The following is a 23,227-nucleotide window of genomic DNA, read 5'->3' on the forward strand; positions in this document are numbered from 1 at the left end:
TGAGTCCGTCCAGCGCTTCCAAATCAGTCTGCAACTTTTCCTTTCACCAGTTTGTCCTGTTTTCAGCGAGCGCTGTGCTCCGTTGAATCCTTTGAATTGACACCGTGTTATCTAATTAAAACAGAGGCTTTGTTCGGGGTGCTTTGTGACATCATTTCTGTTGATAATGCTGTGTTCAGTTTGGCACTTCCCCTGTGCATTCCTCTGATGAATGCAAATGACTGCTACGGGGTGCTGTCCAAAATGGCCCCGTTGGCTCTCAAAGGATTTGCCGCGGATTAGCGGGGAAAGCTAGTTTACTGTGGAGAAGTGTGCATTTGTTTACATCAGCAGTTTGTCGTCCGTCTCACTCTCCACGACCGCCTCCAGAGCTGTGGAAGAATCCGCCCCGGAGACTTAACATTAGCTCTCAACTATAATTAATGATGCAAAGGTCAGGAGGCATTGTTGCACAGGCGACAGGTGAGAGAGCCAGAGTGTCCTTGAGTTACGGCACTGAACCCCAAGTTGTTCCCAAAGGCAGCTGCCGTTTGTGTGTGAAAGGGAAACACATTGTAAAACCACTTTTGTAAGAACCCATCTACTGCTAAAAGGCTCTACATAAGTGCAGGCAATTTGCCATTTCACGGAAGTGTCTTCAAAAGCAGAGCTGTGTGCAACACAAAAAGGAGGCTCTCCCTGAATAGCATCTTCAAACAGCCTGTGATGTGATGTTCTGACTTGTTGGCTGTGAGTGCGCCGACTGAACAGCTGCAACCTTTTGTTGCGCCGAACTTATTGGAGATCTTTGATCCCCGCTGATCTCATACTTACAGCACGGTTACCTTGTTGCTTTGACTTTTAAGGAAGCGCGCGGCCATCCATCGATCCATCCAGAAAGGGCAACCAAACTGCAAAAGATGAACCCATTGACAAACTCTGCTGCTATTGTAGCTCCGCCAGAGATGAAGGAGCTGCAAAAATTGGATTTTGCGTACAAGTGGAATGACTATTGACAGCACACCCTCCCCGCCCCCTACCCGCCAAACCCAAGTGCTTGATTGTCACATCAACAAAGTGTGAGAGGGTAACGTCAACGCGATGAGCTCGGCTTTGAGGAACGTAATTGGCTTTCCCGCTTACAGTCGTGTATTCGGGCGCAACGGTGGCCCTTTGATTGGTCTTTCTGTCAAAATAAAAGCCCAAAGAACCTAAATAAATAGGTGCTTTAATACTTGATGTCAGATATGGAGCTAGATTGTGTCCATCTATTTTCCGTGCTGCTGCCTCAGCGATTGTGCAGTGCTCACACGCGGGATGGATGTGTACGAGCTTTCCAGTCATTAGTGCATCTCAAATGTTTTCTTACCTCCAGCTGAGGCATCCCTGCGGGACTCCAGTGGCACCGGTGAGCGAGAGAGCACTCGCCGATTTGCTGATTAATGTTATCAAGCATTAATAACATCTCATTTTCTTTCATTAGGGGCGTCTCAGCTGTATTTTGCTGCCTCTGCAGCATGTCGTGTGTTTGATCAAAGCAGCGTGTAGAATATCACCCTCTGTGCTAATTGCTGAAGATGAGGCATGCCAGCAGTGGGAAGGGACTGCTGGGTAATTGCCGGCTTTGGCTGGATCCAGCTGTAAAATCTGTAGTGAAAGCTCCGAGGACCTGGTCCCACCCCGAGGCGAAAAGTAAAGTGACAGATTCAGATCTCAGCACAAACTTAAACGGGATTGATGAAGAGGCATGTGCGAGGATAACTGTGGTTGCGCAACAAATCCACGAGGATGTTTCCAGCACACAGTTTCATCTACAGAGATAGCAGCTTTTTTGGCCTTTTGTACCTCAGAGAAGCTAGTTTATGTGTAGGTGTTTACTTCCTATTAATAGAACCTGCATGTAAAACGGGCTGTAGATGGTAAACCATCGGAGATGATTTCAGACCCACCTGTTCACGATAATCCATGGCATTTGTCTCGAGTGCTGCAGAACATATTTCGATGATTTCAGTACAGACAGCTCCGTTTGACTGCTCAAACCTCTGAGTGGAGGAAACTTTCTTCTATAAACCGGTCTTTACAGATTTTAGGCCTCAGAGTTTAATTCAGTCTCAGACTTCTATTTGTGAATGCGCGTATGGTCATTGTCAATGCTGTTATTTGCATTAGTAAGAACAGCAATACTAAAACTCGCATAAGCTAAAAATGTCTCATTTTGATTAAACTATACGAATATTCAGCAAGGGTCAGATTGCTTTTTACTTTGAAGCAGTGTAGGTCAGTCCGTTTCTGACCTACACAGCATTTAACAGATTATTATTATTAAATTCTTTATTTAAACAGGTAGTCTCATTGTGATTGATTTTTTTCAAGAGAGACCTGTATACAAAACATATACAGAAATTGAGGCAGCCACTAAATAAAACAACACATTATGTATGATCACAAATTTAAAAAAAAAACCAGAGTAGTTGCTTGGGGGTGTGGAAAAGTCGATAAGCATAGTATTTTGAGTGGCAATATTGTATTGCTACAGGGATACCAAATATTTATCCATCCATCCATTCACTTTCGCTTATCCTGTTCAGGGTCGTGGGGGGGCTGGAGCCTATCCCAGCTGACATGGGGCAAGAGGCAGGGTACACCCTGTACAGGTCACCAGCCTGTCACAGGGCCAACACAGAGAGACAGACAACATCTACACTCACATTCACACCTATGGGCAATTTAGAGTTTCCCATTAACCTAACCCCAGTAAGTGCATGTCTTTGGACTGTGGGAGGAAACCGGAGTACCCAGAGAAACCCCACGCAGACACAGGGAGAACATCCAAACTCCACACAGAGAGAGGGTGGGGCCTGAGCCAAGATGGAATCGAACCCAGGCCTTCCAGATGGTATTCTAACTGTGAGCAGTTAGAGGCAGCACCACCGTGCTGCCCCAAATGTTTATATTTTATTAAATAAATGAAAATACTCTGGGAACACTACAAACAAGGGGGCTCATCTCACGCACCACCATCCTGACATAACGTTAGCCAAGCAAACTCACATTAAATCGTCTCAACTGAAAAACCGTCCAACACGGGACACACTTAGCTCAACAAAGCGACCTCCTAATTCAGAGCAAGCTAATGGCTCAGTAACACAAGTAAAAATAGGACAGCAGCCTCCCTGGATCTACAAGAAAAAAATCTGTGGCTGCCTGGTGATTGTATTCTGAGACATTCTGTGACTGATTGCAAGTTGTGGTGACTAAATGGTTGCCCAGAGCTTGAGGGTGTTGCACACTCATGACCACTTTCGATCATGAGGTCATTGCACAGGTTTCATGATAGGAGGCAACCTTTCTGCAAACGGTTGCAGTCTGGCTTGGACTGACTGCAGTCACTCTCAGAGAGATTGCTGAAGGTTTGCAAACAATTGGTGTCTAATTTATAAATGCAGACAGATTGCCAACATGTTGCCATCAGCCTGAATGAGTCTATGTCAACGAGGAGAACTTGAGGTGACTCAACTGGCTGTCAGCCGGTTGTATTCTGGATATATTCCTGAGAGCAGGAAGGCTGCTGAGTAATAGTTAAATGTGAATTTCTATCTGTAGACAGCAACAGACGTGATGTTTTTTTTTTTGACAATTCATCACAGTTAGTTGCTGTACTACCAGAAACAGATTACATATAATTGCCAAGTCGACCCCATTCAATCGCAGACTGATAGCAGACAATGGCAAGTTTTAGTGACAGTTTTGTATGCTTGACAATCAAATGTTGCAGCAAAAAAATAAGTGAGATTAACATTATCTTATTGGACGAAACGTATACTGACAAAGTTTAACTTTGGGGACATAATTTGCAGTTGAAAAAGGTGATATATTGTAATACATGTTATTGCAATACTCAGCATATCACAAAATGTTAAAAATAGCAGTAATATCGTATTGTGAGTGAAGTATTGTGATAATATCATATTGTGGGGTGTCTAGTGATTCCCATATCTAGTAGTTGCAGATAAGTAACTATAACCTTTTAAAATGTTCCAGTGAAATCAGAGAAAGTACAGTAATCCCTCGCTACTTTGCGGTTCGCTTTTCGCGGACTCGCTGTTTCGCGGGTTTTCAATCAATATTAGTGTAAAATATTTATTGTGGTACTTTTGCTGTTTCACGGGCTTTGCGGTACTCGTTCTTCACATGCGTAGTACGTGTTGTACAGTAATATATATATGGTGTATAAGTGTGTGGGGAGGGTTTATAAAAACTTATAATAGTGTATAACTACTAAAATAATGTATAAGTATTAAAATAAATATAGCGTCCCTACTTCGTGAATTTTCACTTATCACGGGTGGTCCTGGAACGTAACACCCGCGATAAGTGAGGAATTACTGTAGATTCATAGTTTTTTTTTTTTGTTTTGTTTTAGCTCATTCCCTTTATATGCAGCAAGGTATTTAAAACCAGTTTTTCCAAGTTCAGTGTAAATAAGTGTAAAGAGCTCAAATGTTCGGTGACCTGACATTGCAAGTACTGTGTTTAAATTCAATCAAGGAGCTGAGTAAATTGGCAGTATTTGCAGTAAACTTGCAGTAGACTTGTAAATAAACATCATACAATGCTCCTCTCTTCTATTCGCTAGGAAGGACCATCCCATTTTTTCATATAAGTTGCATGGGTGAGCAAGAAAAGAATCACCTGTCATAAATCGTAATGCGCTGTGATGCACAGAATCAAGAGGCTTCAAGGTGTGTGCATATAACCACAATCAAGCACAGACAAAATCGTGAATTGTGCAATGATCTTACAACATGCCAATGAGAAACACATCTATATAAAAATATATAGATGATCTTTGTCTAATTTTCTTAAGACGTGTTCTGCATGGCTTTTAAAAGTAAGTCTAGCATTCAGCCAGAGTCCTAAGTATTTATAACAGTTTCAATTTTATGATCATGAAGGGTTTGAATATAGACTGTAGGCTGGATACTTTTAGGCTGGATGCTTTTTAATTGTGGAAATCACAGATGAACTACCTTAAGAGGTTACAGTGTTTGATAATACCCGGTGTCCATGAAACCTCCCCTCCGTACATTTCTTTAGTGCTCAAGAGTCCAGTTTTCTTCTCTCTCGGACAGATTTATAAAGCTCGAAGCTCTCCTTTTTCCTGCTGAAGGTCAAAGACCAGCACATTTGACAAGCACCAAGGTTTAACTTGAAAACTAAGTGTGGGTATTTCAGGAGTTGGTTTTCACTGGGACAAGGCCAGAACCCATACGTAAGGGTGAATAAGATATACAGTACCAGTCAAAAGTTTGGACACACATGGGTAAGTGTGTCCAAACCTTTGACTGGTACTGTATATCGATACCAAAATTCTGGAAACACATTAAATTTATTTTTTATTTTGTTTGTTTTTAAAATTTCATAGGTCGCATTGTATGTACAGAAGCTGCAATTCTTCCAGAAAAAGGACGCCCACAGGCACAGGAAAAACTACCCATGGTAGATGGAGCCTAGAGCATGTGTAATAATCATTTTGTACTGGTATCAAATTGGATATCGAGAATTGTGTAACGATATTGGTTCTGGTACCAACTACTAATTTTCAGGTGTTGTGACATCCGTATTGGGACTATATTCAAAGGTCACCCCCACCCAAACTACTTAGACGTGACATGCTAGATTTATAGATTTATACCACAGGACAGAATCAGAGTGCCACTGTGCAGCTGTTTGTGTCAGAGTAATCATTTTATCTGAATTAAACTTATTTTAATAGTCATTCAATCAAAACTGAAAATTTGATTGATTCACAAAAGGTTGGTGAGTTTACGTGAATTAAGGTCTGTAATAGAGCTTATTGCCCCATGATAGTTGTATCATAATTGCCATTTTTAAGTGTCCATCTGTCTCTGCAGTTAACAGCAGCAGAACTTTGAAAACAAGAACAAGGGGATTGGCCACTAGTAAACTTATCTTTCTGGTGGAGGCTTTAGTGAATCTCCAAATATGCTTGGATAGGCATTAATATATCTGGGTATGCCTAAAATGTAGAATGAAGTTTTCAATACTTTAATCTGACTGGCAGATAAATGAAAATTTTAAAAAAGTAAAGAAGAGATGGAAGAAACACCCTTCAGCCATGGTATCAGTGTTGGAAGTTGCATAGTTTGTCCACCAGAGGAAGCTCTTCAACTTCCCTGTTGGCAACACGTTTGGAACGCCACAAACACGACAAGCAACTGATCTGAACAGCCGGGCAGAGTGTGACTGAGTAATCCACGATTTTTAAACAGCGCTATTATATTATCTTAGTAAAGACTCATAAATACTTGCACATAACAAATGTTAGGGAAATGTTTTTTGTGTCTGAAAGAAAAAACTATTGTCCAGTATACTGGCCAAATATCAGTATCGGTCTTAAAAACCCTATATCGGTCTGGCTCTACTGCTTTATAATTGTACAACCTGTTATATTCTAAACCTTCTGAAGCTACCATTAAAAACTGAGAATCAGAACAGTTTTATTTGTAATCAGTGTTTTGCTTCTTAAAAATCAGATGCAATTGCACGCCTTCGTCGGTCCAGGCCAGCGTGTTTGTGAGCGTCAGCTGTGACCGGCATGCTGAAATGACAAATTGACAAAGTGCCAGCCACTATGCACTCCTCCATTTGCTCTATGAATAACTGAGCTTTAGGAGGCAAGACTGGACCAGAGTAATATATGCATTAAAAATCCTTGCAAAGAAATCACAGGATCTGCTAGCGTTGGGAACAGTGGGTTGCCATAGAAATTACAAGTGCTGAAGTTTCCCCTAGCAACAGTGGATTGAAAATAGACTAAAAGTGTCCAGCAGGGCCATGGCTGTAGGCTAAAAGATTGGTTCGAAATAGTTTTGTTTTTGTTTTTTCTCGGAGTTATTAATGTTGGTGGGTCCTCTCGGATCCCAGTTAAGTGTAAAGATCTCCTGATAATTTTGCGGGTTCAGTAGCTCAGGTCAGTTTTGTGCAAGGCATCTTCCGGTGTTGTGGCTGTGAAAATGACTTGCATGACTACACTGAGAGATGATATTGTGCCTCTGTGTAAGCACCTCTCATAATGCTCTTGTCCCTCAGCAGTATCGCTGGTTAAATTGGAATCACTGACATTTCTAGGCCAGCGTTATGGGTCATTTGTATTTGCTGCTAAGTCGCAACATCCATTTGTGAGACATCTGCTACGACTACCAGATGTGACCCAAACTGTTCATCCATGGAAACAATCACTTGAAGAGTGGATTAGGTTGTTTAACACTAAGCTTGTGGAAATCTCCTGTTAGATGCCGTGTTTGCAGCGAGGTATGCTGTTATTACCCCCCACCCCCGCTTTAGAGATTGCTCAATCATCCATGCCCTTCCAAGGAGCAAATGTCAATAAAGTTAAGGATTTGGTAAAAGAGGCTTCAGTGCTTCACAGCACAGCTGAAAAATGTGATTTCGATGGGTTAGTAAGATTTTTAAATGACAGAAATTACTTGGAATATATAATGGGTCAGTAATGTGCCATGAGCAGATTTTCTTCTCCTTACATTGAAGGTAAGGAGTTTTTATTCTTCAAGGCTGAGCTGTTCTAAGTTTGAATGGCTTTTTTTTCTTTTCTTTTCAGAAGGATCTAGGACAGCAGCTAATTATTAATTTAATTATTGATTGAGCCGCCAGCATATTAAAAGGAGCCTATTATCCTACATACTGTGACATTGGTGGATGGTGGATTAACATACATGCAAATAATCCTTGAAGTATGATTTCAGACTGCTCTAAACCAGGGATGTCCGAGGGGAAACCTCCAGAGGAGAAAAATGAAGCCAACACGGAGGTGGCAAAAACTGCAGCTCCTCTAGGTGCTGCTTGAGGCTTGGTTCCAAAAAGGGAGTCAATCCCTACAGAGTCCCATGCTAAAAAGCATCTTTACAGTACAGGAGACAGAGCCTCTGCAGATAACCCCCCCCCCTCATAACTCTGAGTAGGGTGGATTTATTTAGTTTTTAGTAACTCATCCACCTGGATAACTGAGTGAAAGGCATGCCCTCACTGATTGACAGGTGTTGAGACACAGGCAGCTGGAGTCAATCAGTGTCTCCTGAGCCTCATCCACTCATACACTGTTATTTATCAGTATGTTATTTATCTCTAACCAGCTGATATGTGTGTGCATTGCACCCATACAGTTCATGAATGACGCTTTCTAACTTCACCAGCGTCTGTTGATAACTCAGCCAGCCTTTCATCCATATAAGGTAACGTCTGGCTGCAAAACACCAGCGTGGCAGCAGCCAAAATGCTAACGGGTGTCATCTAGTGGGCGACATCATGATGTCTACTTTCACCTTTTAGACTGTTTGTGGGATTGTCGTGATATACCAGTATTGACTATGATGGTTAAAAATAGCGAGTTCATATAGTGTCAAAAAATACATATGATAATAAGGTTTATCGTAGCAACAGGCTTTCACTAACCAATGCATCCTCAGCTTATCTGCACACTCACACAGAAGAAGGTGACTACTACTAACAGCATTCAGCTTCTCTTACACACTAGGAGTGTCTTACCTCCCACCACAAACACTCTTGAGTCTGACTGAGTCACTCACACAAGTGCAGTTAGGCTGTTGGGTGCAGAGACTGGAGACGGGCAAAGTGTTGTGGACTTAATTTTTAATTTAATTACCGGTTTATTATCTGTTCTTGCTGCCGCTTCTCTCTATGTGCTCTGAGCCACCACCAGTGTCCTACTGTGTCCTATGTCTTGGCTTACAGGTGTCCCTACAGTAGCTCTGTAGTGTAAATCTGATATTCACAAGTCTCAATGCTCAGACAGAGCTTTTTTCCCTATTCTTGGCTCTGCATGATGGCAGTGATTAAAAGATATTCTGAATATGGCCACCTCAGGCCCACAGCTCCGGCTGTGAGGACAAAAGCCCCACCCACCTGCTGTTGATGAAACCTCCTCTTTATACGGGGCATCCAGTGGGGAAAAAGTTGGCTCAAAGGGGAGGGTAGAAGGGGAAGAAAATCACTTCTTCCAGACAGAGGATAAACTGAGGAGCTGCACCAAGCCCCAACATAAGATAAATAAGGATTATTTTGATCTGCAAGTCATGAAAATTCTCTCCAGTAGAGTCCAAGAATAAAAAACACAGAACAAGAAATGAGCAGAAGATGCCCGCTTTACATTTGTGTGTATATAAAATGTATGTGAAAGAATAGTTGTAGTGTACAGACAGTTTTCCTACACTCAGAGGCAACATTTCAGATTAATTCATGTTTTGTCCCTTTGGTCTTTGGAATATCACATTCTTCAATGAAGTCACGAGTTGGTGTTGCAGAGTAAAGGACCTCGGAAAAAAAATGCAGGCGTTTCCACGAATTCATCTACAGCCTGAAGGTTGTATGTCTATTTCTAGCACCAACCTTTTACCACCACTCCACACACTGCCTGATGATGCAACGCTGCACAGTTGTACAAAAACAACTTCAGTGTCTCTGGTTTTATAATGACTAAAATTCATCAACCGCTCACCCTTGTAAGAGATATTGATTTGTTGCAACACCACAATACCTTCACAGGCTGTGACTCTGTGTCCTGACTGTTAAAACTGATTTTCTGCAGCCCAACTCGGTCTATAAGTAAGACATCTACAACCATATATATTCTTCTATCACTGTACTCAAACCCCAAACAAAAGTAGTTGAGTTCTTCTTGGAAAAAGTCTGTACCCTGCTGAGAGTCTTTGCCTACTCTGCCACAATTAATGAGAGCCTGTCTGGGGACCAAAACACAATCTAATGATGCCTACCGTAAGTGTCTTATGCTAATGGAATGCTGAGTGTGAAAAAAGCATGTGGGGCATGGCTTGACTTGTGCATGCATTACACGTCTGGGGTCCCCCAGGGGGTAACTGTGCGCAGGTGTGTCAGTTATGGATGTGTGTCATGCAATTAAAGCATTTCATACTGATTTGATAAATTAATTGTTTCTGCTGTGTGAGTCTAACAAACTCTGCTGCTGCTCCTGGACATTTTGTCTTGGATCGTGTGAGCTGGTGCCTTTTCTTTATGCATAACTACACAAGTGAGTGGCGTGGCCACAACTTGGTATAAATTCAGCCCAACTGCAGCTGAGAGCTCAGCCAACCTTGCACCCTGTGATCGAGAGTTTCACGCTGTCAGCCAGCGGTCATGATCCGCTGAAGAACAGCAACTGCTTGCCCTCATTCGGACAGCTGCACTTGACAGACATCATCTTCTCTGATCTCAGATCAGAGCTCCCATGTCGCAGCTTCTTCATGGCTGGCGGGCACCTAGTTATTCAGGCAGAGTGGTGAGCATTTTTGCTGGCACAAAATCGACCCTTCAATCAAATTCCTGTTTATCCTGTTTTGATTGATGTGGAGTGTGAAGAAAAACACAGAAATTGCAATCATAATTTAAACTTTATCTGATGGGAGGAAGGGATGCACCACATTTTTTTAAAATTGTTTGTCATGTTTTACTTTGAACCTTTCTTGGGTTAGCAGACTACATAAAAAAAAAAAGACAGAAAAGTGCAGAGGGGGGGGGGTCCTCTGCTTTTTTGAACCTCATACACTAACAGTGTCTCGTGGCACATTATTTTAATCTCACTGTTTGGAAGCCCAAATACTGCCATATTGTCAAAAACAAATGTTAGTAACAAATCAGCGTAAAGCTTTGAACTCTTTATTGGATCATCACAGTCCTCCACTGTCTGACTGCTGATTTAGCTGACTTTTCTTGAAGTGCTGCTTGTGCTTGTTTGTACAGAACAGACCTAAACACAGAAATAAAGTCACTTTGTAGCTCTGATCACATGTTCAGATCGGGGCACCTGTAACACTCAAAAAGGATATGCACTGGGCAAAAATCTTGTGGGACCCCCAATTTCTTTGTCTTGCTTCCAAGGAACCATTGCTCGAGCATTTTTGAAAAATGATCCCAAGTAATGGTTTCTTTGTTACTATCAGCCTGATGCAAAACCACATCATGTGTCCCCATTTCTTTAGCTCAATATACCAAATACAAAATACCAAAGATAAAACTATATTTTTTGTACTAACAATGTGATTCCCAAAGATCTATTAGCTGAAAACTTGGCATATCTCAGCATGGTGTGCAGTATGGCCTTAAAAAAATTGAGAAAATTGGACAAGTGGAGGACAGAGGAAGTAGTGGCAGGCTTTTAAAACTATCCACAGTAAATGAACAGTATCTGAAAGGCCTGTCTGTAAGGAATGGGGGGGGGGTCCAGCAAAGACTGACACAGGTCTTCATCTAACAGGAAGAAAATGCAGAGAGATGCCAAATTACAGTAGAACTGGAAAAGAACAGTACAGAAAAGCGCCATCTGATTTTGATTCACCATGCAATACCATCTGGAAAGCATCTCACTGGCAGCAGCATCACTTTTCTCATACACACTGCCAATGCCATAAAAACACACCTGGACAGAAAAACACACAATGGATCAGTCATGGATCGGCCTCCTCAGAGCCCAGACCTCAACATTATTGAAGCAATGTGGGATCATGTTGACAGAGAACAGAACAAAAGGCAGAAACATCCAAAGAAGAGCTTTGAATGTCCTTCAAGAAGCCTGGAGAACTATTCCTGAAGACTACTTAAAGAAAATCTTTACAACATAAAAAAGTTAAATACATAGCAGAATCTAAATTTTGGTATTATTTAAATAATAGATGAAAACAGGCCCAAGATAAATACAGTGAAAAATAATGTACAGTACTGGTGTTATTCATCTAATTTGTTTTCACTGGACTCACACAGGTTTGAGCTGACAGGATACACAAATGAAATATTTGATGGCTTTGACGACACATTATTTTGCCATAAGTATAACAAAAACTTTGCAAACCAGTGTCCTTCTAGCTTCTCATTTAAAATCTGACTCAACAAAGAGGAGTGAAAGTGAGCAAGTGAGCGAGAAAGAGAGAGCATCATGGTCATGTTGGCTCACTTCGACCAGAGTTTGCAGTCAAGTGAAAACAGTTTTGCAAACATATGGGCAGAAGCTGTTGGTGTAGCTACAGCGAAGTAGCTCCAATCTGCTGTCCCTCTGCTGTTAGCTTCCTCCATGCTGCGTTAGCGCTGCTGCTGAGTGAGCACAGGTCAACATAGAACTGAACTGATTGGATCAGACCGGCTCACTGTCAGAGATATATGATCCAGCTTTTTGGGTCCGCATCGGACCGATATCCATCCCAAATATCGGTCAAGACTTTAGACTGCATGAAAGATGGACATCGCCCACTGGCTTCTGGGCTCCATGATCTCAAGCCTCAAAGTTAGGGCTTCGCCAATTTGGTGGTGCCCCCCCCCCCCCCCCCCCCTTTTTTTTTTCTGTCTTTCTGTCAAATGCTCATACTCATGTATTCTGAAATTTATTATTTAGGAAAAAATAATCTGTACTATTGTTATGAAGGGATAAATTATAGAGATAAACATATAAACATGTTATATTTACAACTGTTGGACATCTAAACATGGGAGTCTGTCAGGATTGATTCAATTTTGGAATGAGCCTCAAGTGGCAGTTAGAGGAATTGCACCTTAAGTTGGCTTCATGCTGGAGTTGACCCGTGGACAATGTCAAAACATAGTTAAATAGATGACTCATTTATCACAGTAATTGTTTGGCTCACAGGCTGTAAAGACCTGAGGACATTTCTAAAGTTGCATGCTGAACAGTTGGGCTTCTTGCATTATTTTGGACAGTACTAAGGAAACGAGCGTTTCACATGATTAACTTTAGAAACATCGTGCAACAGCTGAGCTCGTTAACAACTGAAAAAATGTGAACTTAAACGTGTCACAGCCTGGTGGGAATGAGTTTGGGCTTTGAGAGTTTCCTCCCTCTAAAGGAGGAGGGTGGGCCGGATTTTCATCACGATGCAAAACGACGACATCACTGAGAAGCTGAAAATGGCACAATGACCATTTTCTCTCAATTATCTTGTTCTCATAATCATTGGAAGTCAAATTAATTGAAAAAAAAAAATAATTGAAAATCAAATTGCCTGGAGAGAGCTCCTTTACTCAAGTCGTGTATCGAGTGCCTGTGGCAACCATCTGAGTCTGTTTCACATCTTGTGCTGGATGTAGCTCCATAAAGCCAGCCATGTGAAATATTTTCCACTGAAAGGTTGATGGGCAGTAATGTTCTAAAGTTCTCAGCCCGAGGCAAGTGCTGAACAGGTCATCTGCAGGAAGCCGTCTCTCTCGGTGACTTTCTTTTCCAAGTACTGGAATGACAAAATGTCAACAAGTAATTAGCAGTGAAAACAAAGCTGTGACATGTTATTAAGTCCGTACAAATGAAGTTTGATTTTTAAAGAACGTAAATACAAGCAGAAGAGAAAGGTCAAGGGCCTTGTTTTCCAGAGTGTAGCTTACATTAATCACTATGATTAGCTCATTAGTATCTAGATTTGGCTGCAGATTTATGTTCATTGACTTGCAGTGTATGCTGTTTAAGAGCTTTTCCACTTCGGGGCCAGTTATTCCGACAACTGATGGCTTTTCTTCTAATCAATGAATCTTGACAGACGATCCCTCTTTCCTTCAGTGGAATAAAATGCACACCCTCTTAAGACTATGATTTGGTTTCTTTCTTTTTTTTTTAATAAAATTATGTCACCTAAATGACCTTGTCTCATGGGCACTGAGCTTGATTGATTACTCTGCTACTGGATTTCATAAGTGCTGTTTCCAGATTGTTGCAAATTGCAAACAACTAATAAGTACATTTTCCCAGTAGAAATCTGTAACTGTTATTTAAGATGTTGACATGTAATTCATTGAGCTAGTATTACTCAAAATACCCCCTTCTCATGCAGTGGTTCAGGCTGTGGAAATACCCTATCTGATATTCACTGCTGTTGTTTCACGTTTTGTTTTTTTGTGCAGTAGCACCACTTTAAAAAAAATTGTAAAGTAACAGCCATGCCTCAGCCTAGAGTCATTTTAGCGGCGCTTGCAAAGTAATAACCACTTACAATATGTGATTGCCTCTGTGTGGAGTGAATATATCCTTGACAGCCGGCTAACACTCAGTTTGTTTGTTTGTTTTCCAGATTACCCAGGAGCAGTTTATTCTTGCATCCCAGTCCCTGCACCTCCAGCGACCAGGCTGCGATGCCGTGTACCCGGTGGGTCTATACGGCTGGAGAAAAAGATGCCTCTATTTCTTCCTGCTGCTGCTCCTGGTCACCATGATAGTTAACCTGGCCCTCACCGTCTGGATCGTGAAGGTTATGAATTTCTCAGAGGTGAGTGCAGCACGACAAGCACACTTGACACTCGGTGTTATCAGAAGGAGCCACACCCAGGATCTCATCGTGAAAGTCAACATATGAAGAAGTGCCTGACCGATACAGGAGTTTTAAGGCAGATACTGATATAATATCTTGGCCAATAATTATTTTTCTTTCGGACCCATGAAACATAAATAGATTTCCCTAACATTTGTTATGTATAGTTATTTTAGTCCTTACTAATATGATAATGGTATGCCAAGTTTCAACTTTGTGAATGCAATAACTCAAGAACAATGTCATCTAGGATTTCCAAATTGATGCCATAGATGCACGTTCTAAAAATCTCACCCAACTTAGTTCTTACCATAATAATGGTAATCACAGAAAGTGACAGTAGTCTCAGTGGATGGATTATGATTTTAGCATTTCTCATTCCTGGTTCTTACCTATCCATTTGCTTTTGAATTGATATGGTGAATAAAGTCACTAAGGCTCATATGCACCCCATTAAGATCTACTGAGACCCGGTAATTATGTGGTCTAGGACTTGTGCTTCCAGAGGATTTGTGCCACCTAAAGATTCCACTGCCAGGAGACTGAGGGGGAGCACTGGCAGCTAACAGAATTAAACATTTTCATTTATCAGCCGATATAAATGCAGATACCGATATATCAACAATAATATTGGCCTGCTGATATATCAGTCGAGCTCTAATCCGAAGCATGTAAAGCAACATTTGAATAAGCCAGGGCCTTGTTGTTGTTGTTTATGGACTGCTGTGGGTGGAGGGAGCAGTCATCATTTTTGGCTGTTTTACCCCCTCTGATTACGAACAGGTGGCCATTATTGAGGGGAAAATGAATTCCCATGTTTATCAAGTTATCTTGCAGAATCATGTCAGGGTGACTCGCTGCCAGCTGAGTAAAATTTGCAGATGGCAGCATGACAAATAATGTCATCAGACAGAACAACAGTTTGCTGTTTTGGGGTGCCTTAGTTAGAGGAAATCTTAAATCTTTATGCGCAGGTAGATACTTGAGGACTAGAAATCCTATGAATATGGTTGAGCTGAATCTGTCCCGTAAAGAAGACTGGTCCAAAATTAAAGCTGTGCTGCTCCAATCCAGAGCTATCAGATGTGCTCATTTGAGCTTACTGCTGCAAGGGAAGCTTGCCCCCTTATTAAATCCAGCATCAATGAAATGAATCGCAGGTCAAAGCCTGTCCTTCATCTCAGTAGGAGAGCTGTAGTGCTGTAGCCAGGACGAGCTTTCCTGCTGTCAGACATTTGTGCATTTTTGGTCTGCGTCTTGTTCTTTCAGACAGATTAACAGCAGTTGAGAAGCTTTTACTGCACTTACAGTAAGTTAACAAGTTGCTGTCAACGCTATCTTCTCTTTACCCCGTCACCTCGCTCATACACTCCATCCTGTGCTGTGTCCATTCCCTCTCCTATGAAAAGGATTTGTAATATGAGCATAATTACTCAACTCAGACAAAATGGCAGTAAGATTTGAATTGTGACTGCTTTAGTGTCATTACTGAGCAAGTAATGACAGCATGGTCAAATAACGGGTCAAGTATAGAATTTATACAGTGAAGCCCTGTTTGAAATGTATAATGGGCATCCCGAGTGGTGTGCTAGATTCATCTGGAATCTATAGAGTTGGAGAAAAGCTTGGCAGCAGAACGTGTTAATCTCAAACAAAATCCACACAGGCAGAAGCGCCTCCCGTGACATTTTCAGAGACAATGCACACAATTTACCATTTTGTCAACAAATTCCCAATGGCACCCCCCCCCCCCCCCCCCCCCCCTCCCCAAAACCCCCTCGACTATTACAATCACTCCTCTGCTCCTTCTTCTGTCATCAATCTATGTCACAAGTAAAAGACCTTATCAGTGCTGTTGGTGTTGCTTCAGAAAATGCTCTTTGCTGCTCCCAATCTCTCAGGACCCAGCAAGTTTCATTAACACCCCCCCCCAAAAAAAAAAAAAAAAACAGTGCCTGTTTTATATACAATAGCTTTTAAGCACCAAGCAATGACAGCATTGCTGTAGAGAACTAAGATGTCACTGATTAACATTCCCACTATTGGAGAACAGAAAAAGTAATTGGATTGGAACACTTGGTGGACACAATGATGCTTGACTTATAATAAAATAAGATATTGGCAGCCTATCAGGGGAGGATATTGTTTCATTTTCTCCAGTACATAAAAACTGCATTTAACTGCCTGTTAACTGGCCATGTCCCGCCCATGGGACAAATGTAGCGCTTCTGGATTTGCAGCCTCATACCGTCACACTAACGCTATAGTCCGCTATTACGATGGTTTTATATGGCAGGCTAGACCCCATTTTGATTGACACCTCATTTGACCAGTCATGTTAAGAAATGGGTTTTCCAGAGCCAATAATAACCAGAGAGCATCACGTAGCTTCTCTATACATGCCCCAATCTTTCTCCAATCTTTCTGACCGGCCAACTCTGATACTAAATCTAAAACCACAGATGTATAGCCAATAAAATTTCTGACACGTGGATATATATGGCACCTTGGGGTTTGTTTTGATATGAATCCACAAGCTTCCTGCGCAATCAGTGCGTCCTCCATGCATAAAACTGAGCAGCAAGTCAGTCTGTGTGCCCGCGTGCGTAGACAGTGTTTACAGTACTTTTTCTCACCAACGGATTGTCAGAACGTGTCAAAAACATACTATATTTCTTCAACGAAGATGACTCACGAGAGTGGATTATTATTTATTAGAGGACGTTGTTGCTGATTCGACTGGTTTTATGGTCGCAGAATCCCACAAACGAACAGTTGTTATTCACAGAAGGCAAATGAGCAGAATGCTTCTAAATATCTGCAGTTTGCTGTTTTACTCTTTTTTATTACTCTGAAAATAAAAACTCATTTATAAAAAAAGTCATTTTTTCTGAATTTTTTTTTTTGTAACACACAATAGTGTATATTGTTTATAAACACATATTTGATTGTGTTTATATGTCTATAATTATAATTAATTCACACTATCAATAAATGTGTGTATAGTAGAGGATGCCTCTGGGTGTTATCTTTCATTGGAGCACTCGTTGATGACTCTATGTTGAAGCATTGAGGAGTTACAGCCATTTGAAGTTTGTGCCATTTGGAGACTCAAAATGGCACTAATTGGTCAACGCCTGGACATCAACACACAAAAACATGTCAAAAAAAGTAATTTTTTGTGTTATTTTGATAAATTTTGAAATGCAAGAAGATAAGACTTCATTCTACAGTTTCATTCTATTTTCCAGTCCATACCTTCAACACTCAATGTGTAGTTACATAAAAATTAATATGAAAAATCTAGGCGAGGCAAAGATCTTCTATTTTTTTGTTTTACAAACTTAATAGCTACATACTAATTACAGTTAAAGCATTTTTGATTGCTAAAATGAAAATTATAGCTTGACATCTTCACAAAGAGATCAAGTTTTTGCATGTACTCCAAAGAGTTCAAGAACAGCAGCTGATTTAATTTGGGTATACTTTTTCAGGTGTTTTTGGCGATTTTTCGTGCAGCCAGTTAACAGGTTAAAAAGGGGGATTCCAAAGAGTGATGCCTTAATTTGCCTAAAATAAGATTGAAAAAAACATTTTTTCCCCCCCTAAGTTTGACTTCAGTTACACATGTTGCATGGTGCTGCAAGTTTAACAGTTCGATCAGGAGGGCTGACATCATCGTGAGAATAGTATTTAAAAAATTCACGTTATGGATACAGAAAGTTGGGAAAAGAAAGTCAAAGTACATTACCTATCACAACAGCTGTAAGGTATCCGCTTGATGGTAATTCGGTGAGTAAATTCAGTATATTTGATAGCTTCATGATAATTCCCCCATTTTTTTTTAAAATGCTTATGCATTAGCAGGTATGATGCCACTCTCGGCATATCCCACATGCTCATTGTCATAGCCCTGACAAGCCGTGCATACATGCAGTTGCTTCTGAATTTGCCTCTCTTTCCTGAATTTCAGTAAAAGTAGCTGTTGTTCAGTAAGCTCCAGGATGAACATGAGTAGCTCAGTTCAAACGATGCACTACGGTGTAAGGCCTACAGGCATTCAATGCCGGACTTGGAATCTACTATTAATCTCAGGATTAACAGTTGATTCCAGTGGGATGGGATAAACACTCAGGTTTCTCACCGTGAGGCTGTCAGGGAACTCAAACATCACAACCTTGATGTTTGCGGTGAGCCGAGTGTGTGAACATCTAGGTGGCTACATCACCCATGCAGCCTGATGATGCATATGGCCCAAAAGCACTGATTGTAAAAATAAAGTTTCTCTCCAAACGACCCCCCCCCCCTTCTAAATATAGGAAAATAGATTATGTGACTCAGTGCTTTTTGAAGTCACTGGTCTGAAAACCGTGTGGGCTGTTTTCCATTTTTATTTATTTATTTTTGTTTTCTGGGTGAAGTGTTAAGCTCTGTGTCTGTGCCATCTCATCCTCGCTGGATCAAATAGGACAATGAAGCATATCTGTAACATTTACAGAACAACTTCAAAGCTTCTGCCCATCTGTTGAGGGCAAAGGGGTAAAGCTTGGCTCATGTTTGGCTCTACAGTTTCTCTCTTAAACCTGACAGGTGCTCCACCTCTGGAATATCACCCTTTGTTTCAGTAATGCTGAGGGTCTCATCCAGGTCAGAGCATAATAACACTGGGCCATTTGTGACGCCCTCCTTTTCTCCTGCCTCTCATCGACTTATTTGAGCGACTGCGTCGTGTACTGAATTCTTCATACCCGCTACTCCACCTCCTTTGCACCGCAGTAGCAACTTCTCAGCCTGACCTCAACACTGCCACACACACTTCCTAAACTCCTCTGACTTTGTTCTCCTGTCTGTCGCCAGTCTTTGCTCTCATGCATGATGGAGCTCTCCCTGCTGTTCTCTGCCTCTGTAATTCACTCCATCCATTTGTGCCGCTAGCACTATGGACTCTTTCAACACATCCCTCAGGGCCAATCTGTTCATACACATCCCTACAAAGCTGCCCTCACACTTCACTCTGCTCATTGTGGTGCAGCAAGGCATAACCTTGTCCAATTTCTACTGAATTATGTACAGCCAAAATCAGCCCCTGAGTAAATGTGAGGTGAAGCTGCAGGATCATGCTTCATTTCATACAGTATTTGGTATTTTATATTTTAAAAAATTGATGTACCTTCTGTTGAAACGTGATGGCAAAGATTCAATTTAAGTGCAAACCACTGGGCTGATACCTGTGGAGAGAGGTAGGACTTGTTGAAAAATTGGGTTGGCTTTTCTTTGCGTGGCTTTTTTAAAGCACACCGGTGAAGCAGAAGATCCTGCCAAACATGTTCTTTTTCAGCAAGTTCAAGCACATGTTTGGAATCTGTAGATGATGAGACAGTTTTTAAAGCAGGCAACTTTAAATTTAGGTTCTCGTAGCAGGAGAAGCACAAGTAAAACTGATTTTTTTATTTTATTTTTTTTATTAATGATCCCTATTTTGAGTGCGTGCATTCACACATTAAATAACAGCTACAATGTGCTCTTAACGGTCAAAAATTGAATGCAAAATGCTACACCCTTCATACCCTCAGTGGCTGCCATGTTGGCTACATAGTAGAAAGGGAGGTAACGCCAAGCAAGTTTTATATATACAATGCTTAACAAATTTATTCGACCACCACCCAATGTGAGGTTTATGCCACAGATACCCTAAATTAACAGTATTGGTAATTACCAAATATTATTGTTTCTGTAATGGTTAATCCATCAGTATGTGCAAGCTCTTTAATCTAAATGATATTTTTAATATTAAAATATAATTATCATTGTTATCCGTGAATTTTCAGATTTACAGTTTTACAAAAAAGCTAAAAAATATATATAGTAAAGCACACTGGTTTTTTTTATTAAGATGACAAATTACAGTCATTTACTTTCATTCCTGAGCATAAAAATTACTTTTAGTTCTTGAATGCTTGATTAATTTCTGACTTCTCAGAGAGTTCCAGTGTGCCAGCTCAAGTTCACATATTAAAACATGAATTTTTAGTCATTTTTAGTTTTAAACAGATTTTTGGCAGATTTCTAATGTTTATGTGTTTTAAATAGTCACCTTCATTGTTGAAGAATTTACCAGTATGTGTTGCCTCTATAGATTTTTTTTTTTTTTGGGGGGGGGGGGGGGGGGGGGCGGTCAATGACAGCATGGTGACCCAGTGGATAGCACTGCTGCCTCACAGTTAGAATAACATCTGGAAGGTCTGGGTTCGATTCCACCTTGGCCCAACCCTCTTTCTGTGTGGAGTTTGCATGTTCTCCCCGTGCTTGCATGGGTTTTCTCCGGGCACTCCGGTTTCCTCCCACAGTCCAAAGACCTGCACTTACTGGGGTTAGGTTAATTATATAATCATAGGTGTGAATGGGAGTGTGAAAGGTTGTCTGTCTCTCTGTGTTGGCCCTGCGACAGGCTGGCGACCTGTTCAGGGTGTACCCTGCCTATTGCCCTATGACAACTGGGATAGGCTCCAGCCCCCCCCCCCCCCCCCCCCCCCCGCGACCCTGAACAGGATGAGCAGAAGCGAATGGATGGATGGATGATGGACGTAGCCACTGTAACATGACCCACGTCTTAGTGAATTCTGTAGACAGTACAAAGGTGGATGTAGCAGCTTGCTCAGAAAAATGAAGCCAACGCAGAAGTGCCTTAAACCTGCATTCTGTCTTAAGGCCACCAGATGGCGATAGCGGTGGCTACAGAAAGACTTCTTGTCTAGTCACTCATTTTGAGTCCTATTGAATAAATTATGTCTGTTTTTGTTTTTTTAAAACAAAACAAAAAACCCTCGCTTACTGGCTCATGACTTGTCAATCACAAGTTGTTAGCCACTGAGCGAGTGGTTTCACAGTCAGACCAACCCCTCCTCATCACATCCAGCTTTTTGCAGCCAAGATGATGATGATGGTGAAAACACTCATTATCATCTCATTAACTTTTTGAAAGCAGATGTCAAAGGGGTGCACTGGATCTATAAGAAAAGCCGGTGGACACTGCACACTTATAGATTAGCAACTTACCAATCACACAGTAAAGCAGTAATTTACTAAGTGAAAATTGTTAGATTCAAATGATGTCAAACTAAGTGATTGAGTTCATAACCTCATCAGGAAAGTGTTTGCTGAGGTCATAGGCCAGTGGAGCCGATGCTGTACAATCATGTCTGTTTGTAACCACAGGACTCGCCCCCTGCTGGCCATTAGAAAGAATGCATTTTTGTGGCACTTCCGCAATGGCTTCGCTTCTCGGAGGCAAGTCCAACCTTTATGTACAGTCTGTGCTGGTTACAGGCACGGCAAGCTGTACAGTAAGTGTTAATAAGCCAGCCATATGTTGCAAAGGTAACTTACAGTAAGTGTATGTCATGTCTGACACTATCCTGTCCATGGTTTACTACATGATAGTCTACTTATGGAAATAACTGAACTGAGACACACTACATGTGCCACCATGTAGTGTGGCACATGAATTTGAGAGCCCAGTGGCTCTCAAATTCTTTTCTGCCATGATGAGACCAGCAGCTAGAAAAAAGTTCATGCCCTGCACCCCATAATTCATTGTTTTTAGCAATCATCAACAGTAAAAAATGAATCGTGTTGTATTTTAGTCAAATAAAAGACAGCTTGACCAAACTCTTGTTTATACCTGGCTGTGGCTGTAGCTCAGGAGGTAGAGCAGGTCACCTACTGACTGGAAGGTCGGAGTTTGATAACCGCTCACGTAAGCCATGAAGTTGAGCCAGATAATGGATAATAGCTAGATCCTGGAACAGACCACCTCAGTGGAATATGAATGCCTTTAATTTCATGTGCCTCTCCTTTATAATGGTCTTACATGCCAAGTGTCTGATTTGACTGTAAAATTCGAATGCAGCGTGCTATCTTGAAGTGCAAGTTGTTCCTTTTTCATGAAGGGATTGGCCAGCTCTTCTAGTTATTAATCATTTCTGTGTGTGGTGAGCATCAGGTTGAAATATTTTGATAGCAGTTAAAGAGAAATGGTAACAAAAAAACAAAAAAAAAAACTGATGCATTTGTGGCAGTGACTGTCATGTTTCACACAGTTAAAAAAAAAAGCTGGGTTTCCGCTGCTGTGTATGAAAAGCAGCAGGGTCTTCAGTCTTTGAGTTGCTGAATTCATCACACATCCCCATTTATGTAAATGCAGTGGACAAAACATTAGCAGCAGCTTTGAATGTAATGTACTGCAGTACAACACTACCTACGTTGACCTTGGTAAAAAAACGTACATATTAAAATACAGCACTAAGCTAATACTAATTCATGCAAATCAGCAGGACCATAAATCTAATTCCTTTCTTACTTCCATGAATCTTCTCAACATTCACTTCTACAGCTGCCACATTAGTCTGTTCCTCCTCAGTTTGCCTCCCACTGCATGCAGCCTGTCACACTGACAGTGCTGAGTGTCTGTGGCATTGTCACCTCGATGTCATGTCCTACTTCTTCCCTGTCACTCAGCGCTGCTGCCTGTCCACCGGCCTCTCTGCTGTACAACAGCTTGAGCTCCGTTTAATGCACTTCGTTGACGGCAGGATTCAGTTTTTTGGGGGGAGGACTTTGGAAAACTGTAATCCTGTAAATAAATCAGTCAGTCAATCAGAAGAATTAACACAGCTTCTTACAGAGTCACTGATGATCTGTTTCAGGACGGAATGGGAAGCCTCAAGCTGAACCAGGATGGGATTCGCCTGGAGGGAATCGGCGAGTTTCTCTTGCCTCTGTATGTTAATGAGATTCAGTCCAGAAGGGTAAGTCGCTCCCTTTTCTCACCAACTTCAAGTTGCTTGTTGATCAATACTCTGACTCTGATG

General features: G+C 41.4%; 1 protein-coding gene across 1 annotated transcript in view; it reads left to right on the plus strand.

Moving 5' to 3' along the window:
* The window catches only part of LOC115775136 (zeta-sarcoglycan-like), a 58,804-nt gene that overhangs the window by 980 nt on the left and 34,597 nt on the right, over positions 1-23,227 (plus strand). Inside the window, exons 2-3 of the mRNA XM_030722651.1 lie at positions 14,121-14,315; positions 23,063-23,164. Coding sequence (XP_030578511.1) covers positions 14,121-14,315; positions 23,063-23,164 — 297 coding nt within the window. The remainder of the gene's footprint in view (positions 1-14,120; positions 14,316-23,062; positions 23,165-23,227) is intronic.

This window comes from Archocentrus centrarchus (genome assembly GCF_007364275.1).
Source record: "Archocentrus centrarchus isolate MPI-CPG fArcCen1 chromosome 18 unlocalized genomic scaffold, fArcCen1 scaffold_23_ctg1, whole genome shotgun sequence".
Classification (NCBI taxonomy): Eukaryota; Metazoa; Chordata; class Actinopteri; order Cichliformes; family Cichlidae; genus Archocentrus; species Archocentrus centrarchus.